General features: G+C 38.2%; 1 protein-coding gene across 21 annotated transcripts in view; it reads right to left on the bottom strand.

Moving 5' to 3' along the window:
* Positions 1-19,975, bottom strand: part of SHISAL1 (shisa like 1) — an 85,924-nt gene that overhangs the window by 46,211 nt on the left and 19,738 nt on the right. For 17 of the 21 annotated variants that reach the window (XM_040565330.1, XM_040565310.1, XM_040565344.1 and 14 more), the window contains exon 2: positions 5,576-5,674. In XM_040565330.1, the coding sequence (XP_040421264.1) occupies positions 5,576-5,642 (67 nt within the window). In that variant the 5' untranslated portion in view covers positions 5,643-5,674. Of the gene's footprint in view, positions 1-5,575; positions 5,675-14,482; positions 14,802-19,975 lie in introns of those variants that run through there. The other 4 variants (XM_040565423.1, XM_040565464.1, XM_040565377.1 and 1 more) reach the window with 3 other exon arrangements.

The following is a 19,975-nucleotide window of genomic DNA, read 5'->3' as shown; positions in this document are numbered from 1 at the left end:
AGTGTTCCAGGATTGATTAAGTTTAGAAAGATCGCCATGGCTGAGGTTGGAACAAAGACCACCTGGTCCAATCCCTGCTCTAGCAGGGCCACCCAGAACAGGTTGCCCAGGACCTGGTGGCTTCTAAAGATCTCCAAGGAGAAGACTCCACAACCTCTCTGGGCAACCTGTGCCAGTGCTCCCTCACCTGCACAGCACAGAGGGGTTCCTGATGTTCAGAGGGAACCTCCTGTCTGCCAGTTTGTGCCCACTGCCTCTTCTCCTGGCACTGGGCACAAAGTCTGGCTCTGTCCTCTTTGCATTTCCCATTCAGGTATTTACATACATTAAAATTCCCACCTGAGCCTTCAGTTCTCTCTACTAAACAACCCCAGCTTTCTCATCCTTTCCTCATATGAGATGCTCCAGTCATTTCATCTTAATGACCTTTTGTTGGATTCTTTCCAGCATGTCCAATTCTCTCGTACTGGGGAGCCCAGAGCTGGACACAGCGCTCCAAGTGTGGTCTCACCAGTGCTGAGGAGCGGGGAAGGATCCCCTCCCTCGACCCGCTGGCAATACTTTACCTAATGCAGCCCTGGATACCATTACCTTCTTTGTGGCAAATGCACACTGCTGGCTCACATCCAACTTGGTATCTACCAGGACACCCAGGTCCTTTTCTGCCAAGATGCTCTCCAGCTGGGCAGCCCCAGCATGTACATGTACATGGGGTTGTTCCTCCTTAGGGACAAGACTTTACACTTTCCCTTATCAAACTGCATGAGGTTCCTGTCAGCCCATTTCTCCAGCCTGTCCAGGTCCCTCTGGATGGCAGCAACATGACCCTCTGGCCTATCAGCCACTCCTTCCACATCTATATTATCAACAGACTTGCTGAGGGTGCACTCCGTTCCATCATCATATTAGTTTTATCTACGCATTATTTATTTATTTGAAAATCTGAGACATGTGGCAGGAAAGAAATTCATAAACCAAACAGAGCTTTTAGCTAATTATTTGTTTCCTAAAAAGAATGGGAGCTTGATTCAGTTCTTTAAATACAGGACTCCAGTGCCAGCTAAGATTTCCCTGGCCTGTCTCTAGCTTTCAGTGGAGGAGGTAGAGGTCTCTCATAGGTCCAGTGCACACATGGATGATCTAGGGCAAGCCAAATGGTATTAAATGCACATGGTTAAGCATTTGTAAAGGGCCCTAAGTGTTTGGTACCAGCTTGCAAGGGTGCATTACATGCACTACATTGCGTATAGTAACATTAGTCATTGTTCCTAGTGAAAAAAAAAAGAAAGGAAGTTGACCCATTTCTAGTAGTCATACAAAGTAGCATGTCAAGGTAATGCTTGCCTAGTGTTTTACTGTAAGTCTCTTCAAAATCAGGAAGCTATCTTCTAAGTCATATTATTATTGTGCCTAATAAATTTGAGTGAAGTGGTAGCCTTCATAGCATAGCATTGCACTTCAGTAGTGACGTTTATTCACAGCATTTTTATTTTCAGTATTGAGCAGGAGAGCACCCATCTAATCCTTCTCTGATAAATGGCTAGCTTCAGATGCTTCAAAGGAAGATACATGTGCCTTATTGGAAAAGCTGTGCAAAAAAAATGTAGTAAGACACATACACTTATCTCATTATACCTGCTTTTCACTTGTATATTTTATTTATAGATATCTATATTGCAATATATAAACAATAAAAAATGCAGGCATAATTATTTTTGGTATAATGCCTTTTAAGGCTTAAGATATATTAACTTATTTTTCCTTTTAAAATGTTATATTACAACTAATTACACATTAGTAATTTTTGAAGTGTTTAGTATAGATTGTTGTTTCAAGTTTGGGACATTTTAAGGAAAAATGCCAGAACTGGTTTTGAAAATAAAAGGATAGCAAAAATACCATTTTTCATATGTCATTACTACAGCTTATCTTGGGTGAATTACACCCAGGTTAAACTACCACAAGAGAACAGCAGCCCAGTGAGGCTATACCTGACTTGTGCATGCATTTAGTGCATGTTGTTAGAATTTAAAATTGTTCTTTACGTTTCACAAGCAATTGAATACTTCCATGCTTCTGAAATTATTCAGTGCTGTGACAGAAACTGAATAGTGAGAATGCATTAGAAGGCTATAGAACTTCGAGAGGTTTAGATTACTCCTCACTGAAAAGTAGTTTATTTATCCATATATGTGAAATATTCCCCGATCCCTAGACAGGTTCTCAGTACATTTTAAAAGGAAAATTAAACCCAAACTTCTTTGGTGATCAAAACTCGGGGAAGGATGACTATAGAAAGGAGGGAGAATGGAAAATAACATCAGGTCAGATCATGAGTTATGCCTCTAATAAAATGTATTCCCAAACAAACCCCTAAACAGTAAAATGTGTATCAATGATTAAAATAAATAGACAAGAAAAAGCATAAAGTGATGTATTAATTCAGATCTGAATCTGATAGTCACTGTGCTAAACCCAGTATGCAGCTGATCACCACAGAGCCGCTCACTCACTCCTCCCCACAAGGGAGATGGGGGAGAGGATCCGAAGGGCAAAGCAAAAAAACGTGTGGGTCAAGATAAAGGAAGTTTAATAAGTGAAGAAGAAGAAAGAAAAAAATAGGTGATGTGAAAGCAATCACTCACCACTAGCAGACCAATGCCTAAGCAGTCCCCAGGCAATGGCGATTTTCAAAAAAACTCTCGCTCCAGTTTTATGGCTGGGCACGACATTATCTGCTCTGGAGTATCACTTTGGTCAGTTGGGTTCAAGGGCATCAGCAATGTGCCCCTGCAGCCTCCTTGCTGGTGAGAGGGACAGGAGCAATGAGAATCAGAGAAGGCCTTGATGGCGCTCAGCCACAGCTATGACACTGGTGCGTTACTGATGCTGTTTGGTCACCAGTCTATAACAGGGTATCACGGGGGCTGTTGTGAAGAAAATTAATCCCATGCCAGCCAAATCCAGTACACAGTGAAAAACCTTTATCAATCTATTACAATCTGTGTAATTTCAGTTGCTGTCTTTATTGGATCTCCGATTTCCTGAGAAAATGAAGCACAATGTTTTACAAAGTATTCTTCTGGAAAATAACTTAAATCCTGAGCATGAAAGAGCCTTATCTCTGCTGAAATCATAAGGATAAAACTGGGGCAACTGAAAGGCTTTAAGCTGTCTGTTGCAAAGATTGCAGCTGTTACTGAAGTGGAATTGCTTGTGCAAATTCTCATCCTATTTTTGAAATGTATTATTGAACAGGTTAGTGATATAGATGCTCTTATCTCTGTTCCTAATAATTTCTGGAGAATGGTCTGTCATGCTTCAAATGACTGATTTGAGCTCATCTTAAAATGTATCTACCATAAAAAGTAAACAACCAGTGTACATGAAGTTACTACTTCACTACCTGTTAACAGTTAATCTGTGTATTTTTTAATTTAGCTACCAAATTTGTAAAGTACCAAGTTTTGAGAATGGTTGATCTTTATAAGCTTTCTGTATGAATCTATACAAATGTTCATATATATACATTTTATTTAGCACAATGACAATAATTTGAAAGCCTCTGACAATTTTGATAAACAGACATTAATTTTTTCCTTGAAAGGATAATTACTGTAATGTGCAAATAATCCCTCACTTTTTGCTTTGCTGCCATCCCTGATTTTATAAATGTGTTTCAATCTATTACATGAGTTTAAACATCAACATTCCTGCAAAATAAATCTAGGAGTTAAAGTAGCCTGAAAGAATATTCTTATGGTATGACTGCATGCCAGTCCTCCCTTTATTAGGCAGTCCGTATCAGGTTAGTACAATTAATAAGTGTCCACAAATCCTAAAATTGTGTGCATTGTGATCTTGATAACATTGAAATAACGTTAGTCTGAAGTCTCGGTATTCCCAATATGATTTTATACTCCCTTCTTCCCTGCACAGAGCCACAGCCTACCTACTCCAAACTAAACCCTTCCTTTTCAGAATTATTTCTCCTTGCTCTGAGAGCTTTTTGCCCACACTGGGCAACTGCATCTCCTTCCTAGCCACATAGGTAAAGCTGCCAAACTTTATCCTCATTCTGAGTCACCACCTTAATACCTAACCTAAGTTTGTTCCACTGCCACTGCTTCTCTCCTTTTCTGACAAAACAAAGACTGGGACCTGAGAACAGCTGCTCTGAGAGCCTGCCTGTCACTTGTGCCTATACTTTCCTTCCATTGACAGTTACATTTCCAATTCTTAACTGCAGTTTTCAGCCATGCATATAGACTTGAGAACTTCAGTATTAAGATTGCACAACTTAATATATCAGACTTGGAAGTAAAGAATGATCTTACAGACAGAAGTCTGTAAATCTAGGGAACTCAAAAGGACTTTTGCATTTAGATTTTGATTTCAGCTCAGTTTAAAGGAGTGTGTCAGTTATAGCTACAGAATAAACTGTCATTAGTAAGAATCAGCTTGAACACTTGCAAACAAGCATTGAGACTGTAGGCAAGAAAATGCATGATTCAACTAATTGATGAGGATATTACACTTGATATTATAGGCATTACACAGATACAGTACCGTAACAACTCTTACTGGAGCACAAAGATACTTTAAGATATATAATACCCGGTGAAGTTTTAAGTATGGTGACTATGGATGCGTACTACAAGGGAGTATGAAGCAATGATGACAAAAATCTTCTTTTGAATTAAAAAGCAGTTCAAGAATGGAGGGTAAAAGAGGTTGTATGTACTCGGAGTTTGAAATACGTAGAACCAAATATATTGGGACTGTGAATATCCTTCTCCCCCCTTCTCCTTTTTTAAAATCATCCATCACTACAAAAAACTTTAATGTTATAGATAACTCCTGAAGAACAAATGCAACTAGTAACCATAGCACTCAACTAATTCTCAGTCTAACAGCTGACAGATTTCTGCACAAAACATCTCTGTGTGCTAGTAGCAAACATCTAGGGCAAATCTAACAAACACCTAGAGAAAAAAAACATGTGCCTACTCCCTGGAACAGTCAATTCTTCAGATTCAGAAAAATAACACAATACTTGCATACTGCAATGTCATGCACTTTTATTTAAGAACGTATGTATTTAAAATAAGTAACATCATATCTAACTTATACTCATCTCAAAAACAGCTTACGTTCCATATTCAATGCTTCACATGCTCATATAGTCTTGTGTACACTTATAAAAATCTGTAACCCAACTTACTCTTTTTCTAAGAAATGGTCGTTTAGCAAGATGGTTGGATTTTATGCTGGTGCAGAGCTTGCTTTTTTTCTTTTAGATGAGCTGAAAAACTAGTATATCTAAACAGTAATTTTGTTTCTTTTAAATTTTCAGTCTGCTTTACCATGTCTGTGCCCACCACCTTTGATATCTTGAACTAAATTCTCAGTTACATTTCAAATTTCAGCTTCAGTTATTAAATGCAAAGATGCTTTATGCTATTCAATTAACAATTCATTTGATCTTGTTTTGTAGGAATTCAGTATTAAACTGAAATTAATTTTTCCCTGTGACATATATCAGTGAAAGATAAATTCAAGGTACAAAAGTTACCTGCTGACAAGAGCAATGAAAGCAGAACCATTAGCACATTCAAGGGCTGTTGACCACAACTTGTCATCGTTGGCTTTCATTGGTCCATTACAGAATCACCTGTTTGACAAGATGCAACAATATGGTTAAGTGCCTGTTTCATCTCATTTTCATTTGTTCAAACATGTGCTTCCCCACAAAGCTTTGGTTAACTGAGATTGTTTCACACAATAAGAAAAAAAAATCATATGTCTTTCCGGACTGGGTTTTAGAAGAGGAATAAATTCTTGTTTCTATGATTCCTTTCTCATTTTACCCTGAATGTATACAGCTATTTATATACTTTTCATTAACCCAGGGTAAAGATTAATTTAATTTAAATTAAGTCTTTTTTGGATGTTCACACTTCCCCTGTAATCTAAATTCAGCACGATTGTGCTTACTTTATTGTTTCATGAATGGGCTGTTGTATTTTGCCTATAAGAACTAGAAGGATATAAACAATATAAAAGTAAATTGTCTGCTTTGAAAGTCATCTGTTTTACCCCATTAGAGGGTGCAGTCGTTCAGAAAGTGAGATGGTTGGAAACATTTCAAAAAATGTCTTTTCATTAAAATCAAAGCATTTCATGAGATTATTCTTATTTCTTGTTTGGCTGGCAGTTGTTCATAAAAAGGCTCTCCTAGTCTTTTTGTACAACAGCCCCACAACTGGTGGAATCCACACATCTTACATCCACCTTGATTCAACATCACCAGCTGCAGATCACGTAGCTATGGTGGAGCTTCTATCCCAGTGCAAACATCATCATCAACACCAGTAGGAACATCTGGTACCCTATCCTCTTGTCATTGCTAATGCAGACTACCACTGGTCTTCAGCATCCTGAACTCACATGGACATCGGAGAATAATGAAGAAGTAATTTGTTGATCTGTACAACACTAGGAGCTCAGGCTATAAACCAGAGAGATGAGGTGATACTGATGAAGGTTGGTGGGACACATCAAATACTTGGGTGTTCTTACCTCCCCCCACCAAAAAAAAAAAAAAATAAGGTGTTTATAAAGGAGCAGCTTGGAAAAATGAGAGGAAAATGGCAATTTATGTCAACAATTAAATTGTTTCTGACATCTCAAGAGAAACATGATACCAAATGCTTACGAAATCAGTACTGTATAACAGATAAATACAATGTAGTTTACTAATTGATGCCTACTATAGGCTACAGCAGCAAATTAAATACCGAGGCAACTGCACCCGCATTTTAAAAAAGGGAGAAAATATTAGCATTATTATCATAAATAACTGCATTCTGAGTAACATTTGTTGGCACAGGAGGAGGGGAGACACAGTGCTATTTACAAAGTGTTTAGGGACAACAGATTTCTCAGTAATAAAAAAATACATGTTCGGCACAAGTAAATTCTGTAAGAAGGCATCTTAGCAGATGAAGAGAACAGATCACAAACCTAAAAATCAGTGCTAACTTCTGTACAAGAAATCATGATAGATTACACTGTAATCTGCAAGTGCGACTAAAGTCCACACCACTATAATGCCTGTAGCTTTAAAATAAATCAATTCCTCAAAGGGGAAAACTATTAGAGGCCATAACACTATGAAGGGAAAAAATGGGACAGAAAATTATGAATGCTAATTAGGAGCATATTAAGAATACTTCTCTAAGCATCAACTCTGTTTGAAAAAGCCATCACCTTTTTCCGAAGGAATATCACATCAATTAAAATATCAATCAGATTTAAAGGTAGAATTTCATTAAAAAAAGAGTAACACTGAGTATAAGACAAAGGTTAAGAATGTGGAAGTTTAGTCAAGCAAAACAGATTAAAAGAATAAGCTATTACCCATATTGTAAGGAATAAAGAGAATACGATTTTTTTCCTGTGTAAACCAAAGCTGCAGGAATTCCAATAGTGATTCATTACAAGAAGAAAATCTTGGCTTTAGTAACAGTTAATTAAAAAGAGATCAATAAGCACGTATGTTGTGTATCTGGGGAGACACAGATGTTTGGTATAGCTGAGACTATTAAATAATTCCATACGAAGAATAATTTGGGATGACATTAATAAGTTAATACCAAAGTTCATAATTTTAAATCTGCAATTCTGTGTAATTTGTATCCAGTTATTTCAGAAGAGATGGCTGGGGAGCATATATATCCTTTTCTTGTTACTTTTGTTGGTAAACTATGGTGACTTTCAGAGGACATGAAGAAACCTAATGACATTTTAAGCAGTAAATTGGATAATCCAGGTAATTTTAAGCTTGTGAGAATGATAAGGAGAAAGTTAATAGAATGGTTAATATAGAACCCAATTAATAACTAGTTAAGGAGAGTAATATAATTAATGCATATCACAAAGGGCTTGTAGAAAGTAAATTGTATGTTTCAGTATTGATGTCAATGAAGGCTGCCTAATAAAGACAGTAATAACATCAGAGATTTTTGTAAAATAGTTTATTAAGTAGTATGTAATTTGATCAGGAAATGAGAACGATGCAAAATAACAATACAGTGTGTCAGCTATGGAAGACTAACTCAGACTACAAATAAGATGCATATTTTTTAAAAAGTACAGTCTTACTGGCAATGGAGTGCAACTTTACTAGAAGAAAAAAATCTACAGAAACTTAGAAGCTTTTCAGTGAGGGGAAAATTTACCCAATTATGTCCAAGAAAAGTGGCAACAATGATTATGGCATTTTAATCTGCCAGCTCAGAAGATCAGAGTGAGGAGACTTGAATGGTAGAGACATATAAAAGAGGCCAAGAAAATGACACAGAGAGGGAGAGCGAGAGAGAGCGAGAGAGAGCGAGAGAGAGTGTGTGTGTGTGTGTGTGTGTGTGTGAGAGAGAGAGAGAGAGAGAGAGAGAGAGAGAGAGAGAGAGAGAGAGAGATCTGGTGTATCATGCACCAATCAGTGTATATGTATATATACGGTGATATGGTGTATCATGACACCAGTCAGTGGATGTATGTATATATACATACACATATAAATGTACATATAGAATCACAGAATGGTTTGAGTTGAAAGGGACCTTTAGGACCACCTAATTCCAACCTCCCTGCCATGGGCAGGGACATCTCCCACCGGCCCAGGTTGCCCAAAGCCCCATCCAACCTGGCCTTGAACACCTCCACGGATGGGGCTTCCTCAACTTCTTTGGGCAGCCTGTTCCACCGTTTTAATTTTTTAATTTTTATTTTTTAAAAAACAACAACATTTGAAGAAAGACAATTTTTTGTTGTTGTTTTCTTTTTATAAAATTTGAACAGCTTGTGACAAACCCAGTGGAAAAGGAAAAGGGCCTGGAAGCTAAGAGATTAGGTTTTCTTCCTTGTTCTGTACATTGGTGATTAGATGTGTGGTCTAACGCACCAATTTTAATTTTCAATGCACCATTTCAAGCTTATTTGTGGTCAGTGTGGTGGAAAGGGGAACACCCATTCTTTTCCCTGTCCCTTGACAACCTATTCCTAGCCTTACACCACCTCCTCTTTTCTGTGAGCAATTGCAAGTGTCTCTGCAGCTACATCATAAATTAGGCTGAAGAAATAGCTTGGGAATCACAGTTTTAGAGGGTGGTGGTTCCCCTCCCTCCCTCCCCCGGCATTTCAACATTTCTACTATGAGACAGAAGTTATGTTCCTTAATTTTTTTTGGTTTTTTTTTTGTTTTTTTTTTTTTTTTTCCTAAGCGCTTTGCTGTCTTTTCACAGAACAAGGATTATGTTAGGAATATTGCTTTCGCTTGCAGAAGATGCAACAATGAATGATTCAAAGAGAACAAAATTCAAAAGAAAGGTGCTGTGATGTTATGATCAAGGAGAATAGACATTAATATGAGACAACGTTCCTTTTTGTTCCAGCTTACAGAGCCTGTGGTTGCACTGCACCTTCTAATCTCACCACCACTACAGAAACCAAACTCATTTGCGTTTAACCTCCCCCCTCACCGTGTGATCACTAGATGCAGTGATTAGATATATGTATCAGATCATTATACCAGACTTTACTCTTTAGTCACACACTGTGACATTCTAGCTCATTCTTTGCTGCTATGTACACTGCTTTGGTTATCCATATGTTTTTATCTAGCAGTGTTTTCTTGAAAGGAATCAGTGAATCATTTGAAAGAAAAGCTGCCAAGAGAAATAACCATTTCACGTGGCAAGATTTTATGCAGAAATATTTTTTCCCTTCACTCTGAAGGAAGGGTAAAGCTATATTTAGGTGAGGTGCTTGAAAGATATTGTACTTTTTTGCTGTTGTTGTTATTAGAAAGAAAAAAAGGTGCTAGCAAGAGGACTATTAAATACATCAGCACAGTCTCATAAGTTAGCTCTCTGCACAGAGTAACAGAAGATAAGGCTAGTAGCAATCCAAGAGATCATCTAACCCATCTTTCTGTCACAGGATTAAGTACACCTAAGTACATTCTTAGCAGAAGTTTACAGAATCATCACCACCAGAGGGGTTTTCCAGCCTCTGAGGGCGATACCCTTCCAGTGTTTGTCCAATCTCATGGCTAGAAAGTTTTCCTCTACCTAACTTGCAGCTCCTTTGCTTTTATTCAAGCCCATCCTCTTGAGTCCAATGGACCTGGAGAACAATTTGCTCAGAGACACATTGGTTACACCTCTCTCTGTGTCTGTTTTCAATTAATACATATAAAAAGTGCCATCATACCCCCACTCAGTCTCCTCTTAGGCTCACAACTTCTACTTCTTGCAATCTTTCCTTTAAGAACACATTCTCTACACCTCTTCATAAATCTTGCGCTACAGTTTAAGGTATGGATATCACACACTTCTGTGGTGTGCCTGCAGTACTGTTTCAGCTTCAGTTGTTTAATTCATACTTTGTTAGTGCTCAGAAGGTCATATTAAATACCCCTGTGCTTGCCAAGTTAGATAAAATTACAACATTGTAAATGTGTGGAGAGCCACAGGGCTTCTGCTAAATCTCACAGTTAGTCAAAAGATATGTAGGTATGTTATAATCGGATGGGAACATCTACATACAGACATAACAATATGCCATACAGACATAAAAACATGCCACCACATGGGACATAATTAAGGACTCCTACTCCTTTTCACACCAATCTCCAACAGGTCTTCCAATTTTAGTGAGTACCAGCGACTGGCCCTGGGAAATCCTGCCACAACGGCAGCTGCAGTGATGGGCTTCCTTCCTCTTTGTCCACTGTACTCTTGGGGCACAGAATTCATCTTTCACAGTTCTGATTAAATGACAGCTTCAAAAGGCTTCAATTTCCATCATCTCTTATTCCCCAGTCTCCTCCTGAGAAACGTCCTCACTAACCTCAGAGACGTACTGGCTCTCCTCCACTTCATACATTACTGGGACAAGGAGGGTCCCTGTCAGGGAAATGGTCTCTCTCAACCTGTTTGCTCATTTCAAGTCAACACACAACACAGGCTGGATTGTGGCAGTGGTAAGGGGACTAAATATAATGGAGCCAAGGCCAAGTTGAGAAAACTGTTTATGATCAGATGGAAAAATAAGGCTGTGGTCTGAACCTAACTTCTAGTTCAGCTCTGTTAGCTTCTCACATTAACATGGGGTGAAAAATGCATCTTGAATGAGTTCATGCATGCTATTACAATGAAATTACAGTCTTACTACAAAGGCAGCAATGTAATTGGTATGAAAGAAAACCTGATTATTAAGAAAATGTGGTTCCACACTGCAATAACCTCAAAAAAATTATGAGAAGCAGATACTTAAATTTTAAGTTAACAGTTGTCTTACTTTAAATAACTAAAACAGACCTATGCAAAAGAATTGCTGGTAGAAAACCTTTTGGATCAGAGTGGAGCATTAATATGACTTGTTACTTCCCTAAAAACATCTTAATACATATGCTTGAAGTGTCTACACAACTGCAGATAAAGCATGCAGTTAGGGTTTAAGTACTGTGAAAGATGAAGAAACTTATATTACACTTACTTGGTTATAAAATTCTTTCCCCTTATTTTTTTTTAAATTTAAAACTGAAAATATGAATTAGTTTGTTTTATCCCTCCTACCCCCTCCTCCTTCTCCCCTGATTATTATTTCCTCCCTGCTAAATAGCTATAAAGAGACAACATACATGAAAAATACAGCTCTTAATGAGGGACAGCCTGGAGACCACCTTGCGAGATTTAAGCAGTCTATAGTTGTTATTAATAAGAGAAGGCCAAGAAACTCGTACATGCTACAACTGTCTATTACAACACCAAAGCTGCTCATTTATCTCCTTCCTCTTTATCCCCTTCCCTTTTCACCAATACATTTATCCCTTTCCTACACCCTGAGAGACACATCATGTGCATGCAAATTGAAAATTAATTTTAGCAGTTCCTACCCTGACTGTGTAGTACATTGTGCTGCAGAGTGACAGAGAAGTCAAAGGATTCAATACAAAAGCATAATTAATTTGAGAGAATCAGTGGTACATTCAGACCTTTCCATCAATAAATTTAACTGATGAGAAACTTTCCTATGCTAACATGAAATCTTTATTGACAGCCAAATTCCTCACCATCTCTGCAGCAAAAGTTAAGATATTAAAGGTATTGCTATAATGTAGCTGTATTGCAGCATTCCACAAAAATGTTAAGTGATCAATTTCTTGGTGCAAATCATTATATATTTGCATTTGGTAGGATAAATACTTGATATACTGAATTTATTGCTGATGAAGGTCAGAAAAATATATATATATATTTTTCTGTTCTGCAACTGGCCCTTCACTGTATACATTAGATCTCATTTTGGGGAAAAAATACCTAAGTTACTTCAGTGAGACAGTCAGATGTGTAAAAGTAACAGCTACAGCTGTGTTGATTTAGCCTATGTTCTTATTTGTGTGTATTCAGCATAGATGGAGGCAGCTGACAAAGACTTGTTATCGCCATCCAGGACTCTTATTTTTAATCAACTAAACTCAGTCTTTTGAAGGCACACCTTAGATCAGATACATACCTGGATACATACCTGAGCTAAACAAAGCAGATGAGCAATTTTGTGCCACAGTGTTCTAGTTTCAGCTCACGCAGCTGGCAATCTGGCTGCTATATTAAATTAATTAATATATAAAACTCATCATGATGAAACTGTCAAGTCTGGTCTATTCACAGAACAAATAACATGAAGCAAAATTTTGACTCTGAAATTATGAACGATCTTCTTGATATCCCATGCGGGAGGAATGACAACGAAACACACAGCTTTGCAATTATTTTTTAAAAGAGCTAGAGAAAAGGACAGGATTCATTTCAAGTCATTACAAATCTCTACTGTTAATCAAGATATCATTTCAGACTTTAAGAAATGCACAGCTCTTCTCTAAGGAAACTTAAGCTTGCATTTTGAGCTATCTCCATTTTGAGAATCTCCATGGTCTAATAGACAAGTATTTCTTATCTATGTATTACAGAATAATACTAGCACCTGAGAATGCCTTGCACACTCAGCAAGTTTGCAGCTGAGTGGTGCAGTCAATACAAGAGAAGGAAGGGATGCTATCCAAAGGGACCTGGACAAGCTTGAGAAGTGGGCCCATGTGAGCCTAAGGAGGTTCAACAAGGCCAAGTGCACGGTGCTGCGCTTAGGTTGGGGCAATCCCACACATGAGCACAGACTGGGAGAAAAACTCATTGAGAGCAGCCCTGAGGAGAGGACTTGGGGGTTCTGGTGGACCAAAAGCCTGGCATGAGTCAGCAGTGTGCACTTGCAGCCCAGAAGGCCAACTGCATCCTGGGCTGCATCAGTAGAGGGGTGGCCAGTAGCAGGTCGAGGGAGGGGATTGTCCCCCTCTGCTCTGCCTTGTGAGGCCCCACTTGGAGTGCCACAGCCAGCTCTGGGGCCCCCAGCACCAGAAGGATGTGGGGCTGTTGGAGCGGGTCCAGAGGAGGGCCACAAGGATGATCCGAGGGCTGGAGCACCTCTCCTGCGAAGAAAGGCTTAGAGAGCCGGGGATGGTCAGCCTGAAAAGAGAAGGTTCCGGGGAGACCTCCTTGTGGCTTTTCAATACTTAAAGAGGGCTTAAAAAAAGATGGAGGGCAACTTTTTGTTCAGGCAGATAATGAGAGGGCAAGGGAGAATGGTTTTAAACTAAAAGAGGAGAGACTTAGACAGAGGTTGGGAGGAAATTTTTCATTCAGAGGATGGTAAGGCACTGGCACAGGCTGCCTAGAGAAGCTGTGTATGCCCCATCCACCATGGAGGTGTTCAAGGCCAGGTTGGATAGGGATTTGGGAAACCTGGTCTGATGGGAGGCATCCCTGACCATGGCAGGGGGGTTGGAATTGGATGATCTTTAAGGTCCCTTCCAACCCAAGCCATTCTAACATGTACAAGTCAACATAGCAGTGACCCTGGCTAGTATATTTTTGCTATCCACCTGAGAAAAAGTTAGTATCTCAAGAAATGATGTATCTGGTGTAAAATAAGTACGTAAACTTTAGTTTCAGCAACATGTGGTCAGCTGTATATGCACCAAAACTAGGAACTACTTATAGTCTCTGCTGCATCACTTTTGACCCATTTTCATTTCAAAATTGCCTCTCATGAAAAATAAACCTTTCTGGTAAAAGTCTATTGGCATGAGAATTATATTTCATTCTCATATTCTTGAACATTGACAATCATTTTCTGTATCTAAGCAGATTTGTTTCTAACCTTTTGTTACTCTGGGTTTGTAAAATGGTTTTAAAAAAAATCTTTTGCTCAAAAGTGAAAACATACAAGCAGTAAGTTAAGCAAAAGTTAAAGTGGACCCAGAAAAACCTTCAATTTAGACATGTCACCTGAGGTAAACTGGGAACATTCTACACAATCTACTGTTGTGTGTTGTTGGTTTTGGGAAAATGATATAAAATACCTGTCAGAAAATCAAGAACTGGCCCACCTCGAGACATCTGTGATGGTATGTCCAAACGTTTCCCACGTTCTTCTCAGTAACATCACAAGTGAAGGCAGTTCTTAAAACAGACAGGAACAGGATAAGGAGCTGTCACTGCACCAGCTGAGCAAAAAGGAAATCGTGTGGGAACCTTGAACCAACAAATGTTGGAGAGAAAAGTTGTGTGGCAGAAGGTGAAAGTAACTTTTTTTCACCTCTTCTTTTGCCTCATTCCTGTTAAACACACCAACCTTGTTCTGCAGCTGAAAATGCACTCTTCACAGCTATACCTTGAATACTTTAAAAAACAAACAAACAAAACAAAACAAAAAAAAAAACAGCTTTAGAGCATTATGTGCTGGTGTTACTGCAACCACACTAGCTTATAGCCACTCTAATTAAACAAACAAACCCCTAAATTTTGGAACCCTCAAACTACTGAACTGTTAACAAGAATTTTGTTTTGAAAGTTCCAAGGCACCAGAACCATGAAAAATGCTAGTGAATCCATTCTCCTCTCCTCTTAGAGAGAAATACTTGCAGGACAAAAGAAAGGATGATTGTTAGTAGGTGTGGAGGCTGCCAAGCAGAAGGATAAAAGGGATACAGAGCAACAGAAAAGTGATTTTTTTTATCGATTTAACCTTTTTTTTGTGTGCGCGCACTTTTGAAACTGAAATACCAGGTAAAACAAAGCTGTGTAGCTAGCTGATGGTGGCATCACAGGCTGCAACATTTGCTTCGCCTCTTTTGTTTCACTGAATACATGAAGCGCTTCTTTCATGCATAGCTCGGGGTTTCTACAGATCTTCTGCTGTTCAGAGGTCTGTGTGAGAGAAGCTACTTGAAAAGACTTGTATAGAATTCCATAATAATTCTGCTTCTTGATGGCACGTGGATCAAGCACTGAGAAACACCCGTCCCACTGAACCCACTGGAGCTAAGCAAAAAAACAGGAATCGGTCAGAAGTGTTAACTGCAGACAGGCCACAATTCATTCAGAAGGGGCTTTCTTTATTTAGCATTTATTTATATATGCCCAGTGGGCATCCATACCTTACATATACAGAGTATACTCCTTGGTGTTCAAGTACAGAAATACAGTGAAATCTAGTCATGAAGTGCAGGCATCAACAGCATGCTTTTCTCCATTCAGCCATGTACCTGTGAAATGGCTTCTACCCAAACACTTGCCATTTGTATGTCTAATAGCTTCAGCAATACAGAGAGGACAATTTTTATAGAAAGAGACTCTGAAAGCCTAATAGATAGGCTGGAATGGCCTGCAGCTCAGCTCGTGCCCAAAACAGGTTCTAACATGCTATTCTGGGTCATTCCTACAAAAAGCAACCACTGTTTATGTGATCTGTATGTACACTTTTCTCTGCATAGCTATTTGAATAGTTTACTTTGTTGAAAAACTGATAAGAATTAGTTTTGCATTTTTAAATGCATTTTTAAAATGGTGAAGCATAAATACAAAAATTGAATGCCTAAATAATTTAATTGCATTTAATGAACATTAATTGCCATTATGAAGATTGATGAATATACTTGGCTTCAGTCACAGGATTTAGCTGGGTGCAGAATTATGGCTCTACTGAGTTTTGTTGTCAACTACACTTGAAACACAATTTCACCTTTGTCTGGTACATGTGCACGTCTGAGAGGAAGTCAATGGGCTCACACCATATACTGGAGACTGTAATGCAATCACCCCATGACCCAGTCAACAGTAAAAGACCCTAAGAACACAGGCTCATGACTACAAAGCAATTGACAGGAATTACCACCCTGTGTATGTGTCAGCCCCTAAGCTGAAAACTGGCTCCATGGTGGAAAACAAAGCATTCCTACAAAACCATTTACCCGTCTTTAAACCAGTATTTCATTTCTAGTTTCAACATCCTTCTAAACCCACCTTACATCAGCATGCAATAACAGGGAGCACACTGTGACCTGCAGATGGAAAGTGCTCTGAGTCATTCATAAAATAAACATGACCCATCCATGCATTTTTATTTGGATCAATTTGTTTACACTTCTTCGACACAGAAAAGGGCATTTATTTCTGCATATTGTGTAAAGTAACTTTTCCTCGGTGTTTTGATTAGCTCGTTAGGTAACTTATAATTTAAGTTCTAGGGTAAAATACTGGTTTTATTGAAGTAGTGGGAGTTTTGTCTTGAAGTCAACAGGATCAGCTGCTCACATCTGCAGTAACAAACTATTACTTGTCTTTGGGTTGCAGTAGCCAATGTAGTTCCACGTGACAGAACTTTCTGAAATGGTCCCTCTGAAAGTGACAATTGCTCCCTTTTCACCTGGTACACCAGCATCCAGAAAATCATTGACAGAACATACCAACTCTAAATAACACACACAAAGTATAACATTTATCGTGTATGTTACACAGCAAAGATTATTAGCAAGCAGTACTGCAGTCATGCAGTCTGTTTCTTCTCCTAGATACTTTAGAGTCCAAACAAATGAAAAAATAATAGTGGAGAGTGGGTACTATTTCTATTTTCCAGAGAGAAAATGATGCATGGAGAAGTTACAGTCATAAACTAAGAACGTATCAAATTTGGGAACTGCACATCAAGTTTCTCGATCTGATGACTTAAACAGGAAACACTGATTAGAAATGCCATGCTCCTGTGAAAACTGACCAGGTTAGGGGAAACTGAAAAAAAAAGACTCATTCTCTATGAGAATATAAATTCATTTGATGTTTAAGTAATTTTCATACAGTTTACATACGAAAGACTGCCTGGCTAGGTAATTTTGCTTACCCTACTTATTAATAGTCAAATTTGAAGTCATTATAAGCCTCAGTGATGCCTTTGGTCCTAGTAAAGCTGGAAAGCGGAGTCAGAAGTCCAACTTAGGACAGGAACTAGATGCCTGCCATTGTCTCTGAGATACTTCTGCAAAATCTCTAACCCAAGGAACTCAAAGGAGAATTACTTAACCTGTGTATAATTAAATACATACCTTAATGTATGGAAAGATTGTGATGAAGGACACCAATAATGCTTTAAACCATCCTTGCAGATTTTTATTTTTTTTTTTTAATCACAGTTAAGTATCTTAGAATAGCCATACCAACCTTCAAATTCAGAGACAGGGAGGAACACGTCACAACTTAGATGTGCTAAAGAAGCCAAATAAGAATGTAGAGTTTTAAATCACTGGAATGATTTGAAAAAATAGATTTTTTTTTCTGGAAATTGTGGCTGATTAACTACATTTCCTATCTGCAGCAACACCACATTATATGCATTACTTCATCACGGTCTAAGTGAAGAATCCATTATCGGCACAGGGAACTGTTTCTCACAACCTAATCCCAATGATGCATTCTTTTGGGTATTTCAGAAAAATGAAATTGGTTAATTTATTAAGTGATAATTTTATTATTCTGTAATACCGATAGTGTTAGCTGTTTTATTTGAATGAGCAACAGAGAAAACTGGTCATAAAACCTAGCATATGACCAAAAAAAAGCTGGTGCTACAGCTTCTAAGGGGGCACACTATGCACGCAGATTTTATAAGAAGAATATTACTTTAATCTTAATATCTCTATGGGCTTTCAAGGTCTGTTTGCAAACGTCCTATCTATTGTCACATAGTTTTTTGGACCCTCTTGTATAATAAAAATATAATCTTTTGGCAGGTACCACAAACACTCATTCTGCAGTGAGTTTCTTTTCACTAACCGTAAGACTTTTCATGCCCATCGTGTAATGCATTTGTCAGTATGGATGAAGTCATATACCCTAGACAATCAATTGTGTCTTGGAACAGTAAATGACATCCAAAATATACTGAATTATGAAATCCTTAGAACTCAAGTATAGTTGCACTGAACCTAATGAGGTCTGTGAAGTGCAGAGAAGCTTTTTATTTAGGCTTAACTCACTTCAGCTAGAAGTTCTAAAACTGAATTCCAGTCTTCCCACAAAAGAAAAGGTCTTGTATTCAGAAAGAACTGAAATCTTCGTTCCTCATTTTACCAATGAATATCAACTCAGAGAGATATTTGTGGAAAATTCTGAGGAAAAAAAAACAAACAGTTAAGGTTTAAGAGGCAAAAGAGGAGATGAGATAGAAATTAACGAAAAGTGGGGTCTTCCAGGTAAGGAAACAGAAGCCAGATGCAGAGGTGATTGCCCCATCCCCCCCCCCCGTCTAACCCTATCCTATTCCTTCCCATCTTCTACCCACTTCAGCTACCTGCATCATGGTTTAGTCCGTACAGTCAAAATAATGGAAATAGAAACAACCAGAGGACTTCTGAAGAACACTTCCGAAGAACACTTCCTTGAATTTTATTTTGTTTATGGCTGCCTCCAAAATCCTGCTCTACCTACTTGTCATCTCTAAACTTATTGACATGATCTTTTCTAGCCAAAAATTAAAGTCACCAGTCCATTCTTCAGCTTCCGTGGTAATCAACTATTTTCTACACTACTGAACATATTGCTTTGATTTGTGAAATTTGAACTACATTCATATATTAATTTGTCCTCTCCTGGTTGTGCTGTTCTCTCTTCCTCCACAAAAATCCTTATTTTGGTTAATCCCCTTGCTCTTGAACTCTTTATGTTTTAATACCTGGTCTTCACATCAGTTGTATGGGTGAGTGTAGACTGCAATATGTTCTGGTGCACTTTGTTGCATGTCATCACCCATCCAGGATTACCATCCTATTCCAATGATGCACTACAAACACCACAGCAAAGGCAAAGAACCCTCTCTAGCCTTTTCCACAGGCTTTTGAACAGTAAGCGCGTCTGCCGTCGTATCTACTGGAGGTCTTAAATACAACCACAAGTGAAACAAACTTTTAAATATTTTGTCAGGAAGTTTTGCCTTAAGAAAATTATCTATTTTTGTGGTTATAACAAAACGTATCAGAAAAACACCAGCCTTCCCAAGAAGCCTTAGGGAATCTATGGTCTTTCATGCAAAGATTTAATTCTTATTTAGCATCTTACCCATCCTATGGGAAAGTTCCTATCCTATCCAATGGAAAAGTTCCTATCCTATCCAGTGGAAAAGCTGAAAGTGTCCTGTCCGCAATAACAACAACAAAAAAAATCTACTCACTGAAATCTTACTGATTACAGGAAATCGGCTGCCCTAATAATAGTTTACAGTTTTCAAAAGCCAGAATAATAAATACCTTATTCCATGTGCATGAATTCTGAGATTTTTTTCTGCTTCTCTATTGCATTGAGACACTGTTCATCTTGTTGCCTCATCCAAAAATGTGATATAAACAAATTTTCTGAAAATTATGTGTATTTGTGACACATTTAAACATAGAAGAAGTGAAAGATTAGCCTAATCACTGGAACTTCAAACTGTTGTAGCCTGTCCTCCCCCTTCCTTCCTTCCAGGTAGTATTATACCTTGCTACAACTGCTATAACTATAGTTTAAACATTCTAATTTTCTGTTTA

The sequence above is a fragment of the Cygnus olor genome, chromosome 1 (assembly GCF_009769625.2).
Source record: "Cygnus olor isolate bCygOlo1 chromosome 1, bCygOlo1.pri.v2, whole genome shotgun sequence".
In the NCBI taxonomy this organism is placed as follows: domain Eukaryota; kingdom Metazoa; phylum Chordata; class Aves; order Anseriformes; family Anatidae; genus Cygnus; species Cygnus olor.
This window is presented reverse-complemented; position numbering and strand designations above follow the sequence as displayed.